Genomic DNA, 8,038 nt, shown 5'->3' with positions numbered 1-8,038 from the left:
CTCTATATGGATTGCCAGCATTATTTAAGTTATGTTCACAATTCCAGTTGAATGGAAAGCTTGGTGTGCTGCAAGCCTGAGGGGAAAAAGGATTTCTGTGCAGACTTCTATTTTATTCCAAATGCCTCTCTGTGACTTCCCATATGCCCACCATGACTCAAACAGAAATATGAAACCAACCTCCTTTGTCTCTTAACAGCTGTTGCCAGTAGGGTGGGCCCACACCTTATACCTACTACTTCCATTGTTCTCATGTTAATTGATAAAATTCCCTGTTCATCAGGGAATTTTCCTTGGGGGAAATCACATGCCTAGTAGAGGAAAATGGTGGGTGACTATGAGCAGCTAATTACCGGTAGGTTGGACCCAATTTAGTGCAGACCCAATTTAAAGAGCTGTTTCTGGCTGGATGTAAGAAAAGCCAATTTAATTTATCTAGATTTAAGATTAATTTGGTCACCCTCTTTTGACTCCAGCTTTCTCTAAACAACTTGGCTCTCCTTTCAGAAATATGCAGTTTGGCACTGTAAGGTAACTAGATGTAAAGGAAGACAGGGGTCCCAAAGCTTGTTCAGGAAAAGGCAGGACATTGCTGGAATTCATTCTAACCTCAGTGTTCATAAATTACCTTTGTGTTCTAGTAAAAAACCAAAAAAAAGTACATACAGTAGCTGAGACAAGATGAAGGTTGTGTGTGTTAAAGTGGACTATGTGAAAAAATTGTAGGGCTAGTGTGCAGTTACTAGAAAGCTGCAATACTAAGACCCATTCAGTATGGTAGAATTTGGCTTTGGAGTAAGTGAATGGCCTTGGATTAAGTGAAATGTGTAAACTCAAGATATAGAAAGCTACCCATGTGCAGTGTCCTACTTAAGAAGCTAGGAAAAGCAAAGCTAGACTAGACAAAACATCTAAGTCTGGCATCCTGTTCACAGAGTAGTGAACCAAACATTATGTGACTGTTTTGATTATATGTAAGCCACTCTGGGAACTGTTTTGGTTGAAGAGCAGGATACAAATGCTCTAAATAAATAAATAAATAAAAATAAGCCCGCAAGCAGAGCTGAGCATTACAGTCCTCTCTCCCTACTTGTGTTTCTCAGCAATAGGTATTTAGAGACATACTGCCACCAACACTGAAGGTAATATATATATGGCTAGCATCCACTCATTTTTCCTCCTTCTCCAGAGAAACTGGTGTGTGATTCACAAAGGGTATAGAAAATATGTTTGTTGTCCAACTCTGTGTTTACTCAAAAGTAGGTGCCACTGTATTCAAGGGGCTTGCACATAAATGAACATAGGAAATCATCAGAGCTGGAAGCATGTCACAATCTTCATTTGTAACTGTGACCTTGAAAGTTGGGTATTAAGAAAGCTTATAGCTCTGAGCTAACAACTTTGTAGGAGGAAGAGAGAAGACAAGGCAGATTCATGAGAAGCTGTCCTTTTCTGTATAAACTGAAAGTTGCTCTAAGTACCGTACTCTTGGGGTGGATATTTGGCATGGGCTGTTCATGCAGATGCCAACAGAAATATGCCCACAGTTTCTAATTACTGGACTGTGTCACAGAATTGGATTGCACAAGGGCCACCACCCCCATTTTGTGACTCCTTATGTTTTAAGTGCTGCAGGTTTGACCCACAATATTGGAAAGACACTGGAAGAAAACCATGAATGGCTCACTGATTACTGTGCTCACTTCACAAATGCACTCAAGTTTTTCTATCCACTTCATCCGTGCAATTCATAATTTTATAAACTGAAATACTTTACACGAGCACCTCCCACTCAGTACTCTTAGTCTTAATTCCCCTCGTTTACTGACGCACACCCACCAAACCCGAAAGTCAGTTCCCCCGTTGTTATCTTTTCATTCAGCAGCCTAACAGCCCACTGATAGAAGCTGTTCTTTACCCTGTTGGTGCGACTAATCAAGCTTCTGTATCTTCTGCCTGAGGGCAGGAGATCAAGAAAGTGCTGGCCAGGGTATGAATCATCCCTGAGAATTTTCCTCTCTCCTGAGGCAATATTCTTCTGCTATTTCATCCAGTGGATTCACGGGACAGCTCCTATCTTGTGCTGTATTCATGCACTTCCTATCAGTTGATGTCAAACCAGCGTACCACATCGTGATGCAGTATGAAAAGAAATCCCACCTGATTTGACCTAAACGTCATGACAAATTAGATGCAAATTCATTTTAGTACACTGGAAAAAAAATCAGTTCAGCCTTTATTGGAGAACCCACACGATGGTGTACGCAGGTGAGGAACTCAAGGCCCTCCATGTCTTCCTGGCTTACTGTCCATGGCTAAGGTGATAGAGCATCTGATTTGCATGCTGAAGATCCCATATTCAATTTCTGGCATCCACAGGTGGGCCAGGAATACCACCGCTAGCCAATGACTACTGGGGATAGCTAACACGGTATCCTCCAGATATTGTGGATCATCATTCTTGACCATTAGCCATGCTGGCTGGAGCTGATGGGAGCTGCAATCCAGCATCATCGGGAAGGCTCCAGCATGGTTATCTTAGGTGTGGACAGCACTGAGGAACAGGGAAGCTTCCAACGTTTCATCATGATCCTTGAAAGAAAGGTCAGGTTTGCAGTTCTGGTGGCAACCTAAAATGCAGATTTCAACAAACTGTTTGAGCATACAAGTTGCAAAAGGGGCTGATCCCACTATGGAACATCTACTCCCTTAATTTTCTCCATCTAAAAACTGTGGCATTGTATTGCACAGAAAATTTCCCAGGGAAAGAGAATCTCAGTGTGTGCATGTGTTTCTGCTGGGCATACTTTGTTGTTGTTGGGGGTTCTGTTGGGCCTACTTTGTGGTTATTGTTGTTGTTGTTGTTAATTATTATAAAAAGTATGTACCAACCTTCATTAAAAGCTCTAACTTTTTAAAAAAATGCTAATTATGGTTTCTAACCAACCTGTCCATGAAATCCAGCTTTTGTGCCACTTGCCTGAAAAACTCAAATTGCATTTTCCCCATTTGTTTATTAAATTTCTATACCGTCCTTCGGCTGAGGATCCCTGGGCGCTTTTAAAAACACAAAGGGTGTCATTAGGCTGAAGGGTGGCTTTAAAATCACCAAAAGGAAACCTCCTTCGACTGGTTCCCACCCTGTTCCCGTGGGGTGGAGCTAAAAGAAAGAACCCAAGCCCTGGGCAAAGGCGAGACCACTCGCCCCGCGGGGCCTCGGCCACCTCCTCCCGCCTCAGACGACCAACAGCGTTTCAACAGGCGAGCCGCTCTCAATGCGGGCGGAGTTCGAATGGGCGGCTCGACACGAGGTGCTCCGAACAAGCGGCCTGGTTCCCGCCCCGCTTTCCCATTGGCCCTCCCGGAGCGCAGAGGCGCCCGCCCCTTCGCCGCGATTGGCCGGCGTCGCGATCCGGATTCCCGGATGCGAGGACGTTGGAGTCGGGTATAAAGGGATCGTGGAAGGCGGGAGTGGACGCAGTTTTGAATTGGAAGCCGCCGCTGAAGAATCGGGAGGGGGAAAGGCGTCCATTGAGCTCCCTTCAACGTCTGTGAAGCGCTTTCCAGGAGGAGAATTAGTACCCGTTCGAGATGGTGAGTAGAGCCGCAGACGAAGGAGAAAGGGTGGCTGAGGAGAGGGAGGCGGGCTTGTTCGCAGCAGGCACGAGCGCGCGCCTGGGGGGGGGGGGAGCTGTTGCCGCCGCAAGGCGAACGTTGGGGACTCGAAACCCGCTTAGGTGAACGTACGTCTCTCGCGCTACCAACGGTTCTCTTTAGCATACCCGCCTGTTGAGGGAGAGCTGTGAGGGGAAATATAGATAAGGAGGAAAAGGGGCGCGGTCACAGACATAGCGGACGGGTATGAGGTCCCTGCTGAGGCGCATGCGCCGCGCAGCCGGCTCGTGGCGGCGACTGGCGCATGCGCGTCGAATCTGCGACTGAAGTAGGCACGACTGTGGGGGGAACGGGCTGCGAGTGAAATGCGACCATATGTGCGCATGCGCGGACTGCTACTAGTTGGCTGTGAGATTTCTCCGCCTCCCCATTTTTCCTTCAACAGCCGGGAAAGTAAAGCACGTGGTTCTAGGGGTGGTAGATACGACCGGTATTGATTCTTCCACACTTAATTTTGTGCACTAGGCTGGCGGCAAAGCTGGGAAAGACTCTGGCAAGACTAAGACCAAAACAGTGTCACGTTCGCAAAGGGCTGGCTTACAGGTATGTATGTGTAGGTTTAAAGTGGATGACCCCCTGTATGGGGGTTATGTCTTGACACATTCTGCAATGGAGGGAGCGTCCGTGCTTCACTTCCCTACTGCACACTTAATGGATAGGCTGGCTTCTAGATATTCCCATGAAAATATGGAGATCTGTGTGTTAGCGTCATCTGTTAAAGACTAATTTTGAGGCTTTTAAGATTGGGTCTCCTGCCAACCTAGCAGTTCAAAAGTACGTCAAAGTGCAAGTAGATAAATAGGTACCGCTCCGGCGGGAAGATAAACAGCGTTTCCGTGCGCTGCTCTGGTTCGCCAGAAGCGGCTTAGTCATGCTGGCCACATGACCCCGAAGCTGTACGGCGGCTCCCTCGGCCAATAAAGCGAGATGAGTGCCACAACCCCAAAATCGGCCACGACTGGACCTAACGGTCAGGGGTCCCTTTACCTTTTTAAGATTGGGTATGAAACTACTGGTATTTATTTGGGCCTTGACTACTTTTCTGTGTGTGCAGTTTCCGGTGGGTCGTATTCATCGGCATCTAAAATCAAGGACTACCAGTCATGGACGTGTGGGAGCTACAGCTGCTGTGTATAGTGCTGCTATCTTGGAGTACCTCACAGCTGAGGTAAGAATCTGGAAAGGAGAGAAACCACTCTGCATTGCACATGCACAATAAAATATAGCTTGACTCTTTGTCTTGTTATCCCAATAAAATGCCCCATATTGAAAAGTGCAAGGTAGTAAAATCCTGTAAGTTACTAATCCTGACCACTAAGAACCCACTGAGGCTGTATGCTTTTGGAAAACATGCTGGTATTATTTAATGTATTTTAAATCTGCTTTTTCAACAAAGATTGGAGCAGTCCACAATGTATGAAAAATCCCAAACTATTAAGCTTAAGGAAACATGATTTGTTTGTCTGAAATTTGCTCATCAGGAATTGTTGTGTAAGGGCTCTAGTCCATGCATTGCATGTAGAAGGGTTCAGTTGCCAGCCAGGATTAGGAAGGCTTCTTAAACACAGAGCCATTGGTGTTGAGTCTACACCAGCCTAGTGTTCTCCACATACTTTGGACTACAAATATCAACCCCATCCAGCATAGGTGACTGATAGGAGTTGCACTCCAAAACATCTGGAGTACACCAGGTTGGCAAAGAGTGGTGTAGGCAACACTAACCTAGGTGGACAAGTAGTTTCCTTTGTATAAGGAAGCTTCCTGTTTTTCTTTATAATTTCCTCTGTTAAGGAACATGACTGGTTGTGTTCCTTATAGTTTGAAAGTGACAAGAAGTCAACAAAAATCGCTTCCACATAACAGGTTGGTGGGATGCCCTAGGTATGCAGGTGTTTAAGCTTCTAAATTTGAAAGAACATGACTTTTTTTACTAAAACCAAAAACCACTTGTTTAGACCAGGGGAAGACACCACGGTGCCCTCCAAAGGTAACTGAAGCCCAACAGTTACCATAAGGGCACTTTGACACTCCCCAATACTCTTAACCCTGTGTGATTAGTACTATACTGGACATGTCTGAAACAAGAGGCTTGTTCTCTAGGAGCCGTTAAATGTTATTTGGAAAGTGGGAGGGGTGTTTGTAAAGAGATGGGCTAAATTGGAGGAAGCCATTGCTGACCTGCACCCAGAACTGCTGTTAGACTGAGAATATAATGTGCTGTTTTCTCAGGTCCCACTTTTAAGGTATACTTAACAGTAACAACTGTTTCAGGTTCTTGAATTAGCAGGAAATGCATCCAAAGACTTGAAGGTGAAACGAATCACTCCCCGTCACTTACAGCTTGCAATAAGAGGTGATGAAGAACTGGATTCCCTAATCAAAGCAACAATTGCTGGTGGGGGTAAGTGACAATTTAAGTGACTTAGTCTGCCATTGTCACAGTTAGTAATGTGGCTTCGTTTTAGCACTTAATAATCTAATCATGTTGGTGGTCTCATAATTTGAATCAGTCTTTTTATTTCCTTCCCACAGGTGTAATTCCACATATCCATAAATCTCTGATTGGAAAGAAAGGACAGCAGAAAACAGTGTAAAGAAGGAACATGGGATTCCTTATTAACTTGGGACTCAAATGCTCAGTTGTCCAGTGTTGGTGGATTTCCAGTGGACTGCATCTGTGAAACACTTTTTGCCTTTCTGTAACCTTGAAGCTGGAGCCCATCAAGCTTTCTAACAAACCAAAATTCTATATTTGAAGTCTTAACCTTATTTAAGTGTTACATGGCTTCAGAGAAGCTGTTGTCGTGGTTCTTGACTGTTTTAGATATGTTGGATTTTAATGAAATTCTTGACATTGTTGCTCATTTTTTATGCTTGAAGTTGCTTTACTCAGTTAAAATTTAACTACAAAGGATTGGCACAAGCATTATATGAAATAATTAAAAACAACTAGAGGTATTAAAACGCTGTTGCTGCTGTCAATCTCTTGTAGTTAAATAAGAATAACCATTCTGACAAGCAGAAACAACAGACCTTTATTCCATTCTGGTCAATGAGTTCAATAAATGTTACATTATTACATTTTTATCATTTTACTTGTGTCTTTAAGAAGTGGAATTGCAATTAATTTGAACTGACTAGTTCCTAACACAGACCAGTGTCTGCGTGTAACCAGAGGAAAGCTAAGGTAAACGTAGGTGCAAAAATTGGACAGCATTGGTTCAGCAATAGTAATTGCTAATCATGTAGGTACTTGGTAATTTGCATTTATTGGCAGTTGGCCAATTAACACAGGGAAGTGTTCGTGTACAGCATATGCTGTAAGGGGGAAACAATGGATGATTCCATTTTGTCTCAAAGTAGGAATGGATAATTGGTCTCTCTAAAAGGGGTGATGATGTAGGCAGAACAGCCTGCCACACTTCAAGCAGATTCTTGTTTCATATACTATCTCCAAAGAACAAACTACTGTACTAGAAGTATTTTACATTTACATTTTTTTATTCCAGAGATGGGGCTCTTTAAAGTGATAAAAAACTGACCTTTTCTAAATACACGCCTAATTAGAAACCAGCAGTTTCTGTGCAGTGCTTCCTCCTTACTCTTCTGTGTTTCCCAAAGTTGGGTCTCCAGTAGTTTTTGGACTAGTTCCCATCATCCCTGACCACTGGTCCTGCTAGCTATGGATTATGGAAGTTGTCCAAAAACAGCTGGATACACAACTTTGGGAAACCCTAAATTGTTACCTCCTCCTGGTGTGCAGTAAATGTTGGAAGGGAGCTTCCTATCCAAGCATCATTGCATTCAGTCCCCCAACACCCCCACTGGACCGTTTTGGATTTATTGGCCTTCTTAGGGTCTTTCTAAGAGGCTTGTTTTGTACTTCTGTGAAGCTTGGCCTCCTGGAGTGGATTGTGCAAGTTTAGCTACATGAGTTTTGGGGCCTACTAAAGCACAGAAAATAAAACATTTCAGAGTGCACTTGAGTGAAAGTTGGCTTAAGCAGCCTGTATGAAGTTGAAAAGCAGGTGCAGGATGGGTTGATGAATATTACCGATTTCTTAACACTCCACCATGAGGCAGCAGTGTGGGTTATGACAATTTAAAAACAGCAATAAATCCATGTAGCCAGCATGGTGTGAGTTGGGAGTCCAACATCTGGAGGGCCACAGTTTCCCAATCCCTGTTGCACATTCCTAAAAAACTAGATGTGGTCCTCTTAACATCTTGCATTTCCGGGAAAGTGAGATCTAATTCACCTTGTCCTAAAACCACAGCTTGGGTCTAATACCGTAAGGTACTAAAGAAAATACTCTTCACCCAGAAAAAGCTTCTTGAAGTGTATTGAAAGGTGAGGAGCAGG

The 8,038-nt window shown here is 44.0% G+C and overlaps 1 protein-coding gene across 1 annotated transcript; it reads left to right on the top strand.

Moving 5' to 3' along the window:
- The first annotated feature begins 3,425 nt into the window (after positions 1-3,425).
- Positions 3,426-6,762, top strand: H2AZ1 (H2A.Z variant histone 1). The gene is made up of 5 exons (XM_028743385.2): positions 3,426-3,594; positions 4,141-4,218; positions 4,730-4,843; positions 5,947-6,076; positions 6,208-6,762. The coding sequence occupies exons 1-5, from the start codon at positions 3,592-3,594 to the stop codon at positions 6,267-6,269; spliced, it is 387 nt and encodes a 128-aa protein (XP_028599218.1). The 5' UTR covers positions 3,426-3,591; the 3' UTR covers positions 6,270-6,762.
- Positions 6,763-8,038: the final 1,276 nt, after the last annotated feature.

Source organism: Podarcis muralis, chromosome 9, assembly GCF_964188315.1.
Source record: "Podarcis muralis chromosome 9, rPodMur119.hap1.1, whole genome shotgun sequence".
NCBI lineage: Eukaryota > Metazoa > Chordata > Lepidosauria > Squamata > Lacertidae > Podarcis > Podarcis muralis.
This window is presented reverse-complemented; position numbering and strand designations above follow the sequence as displayed.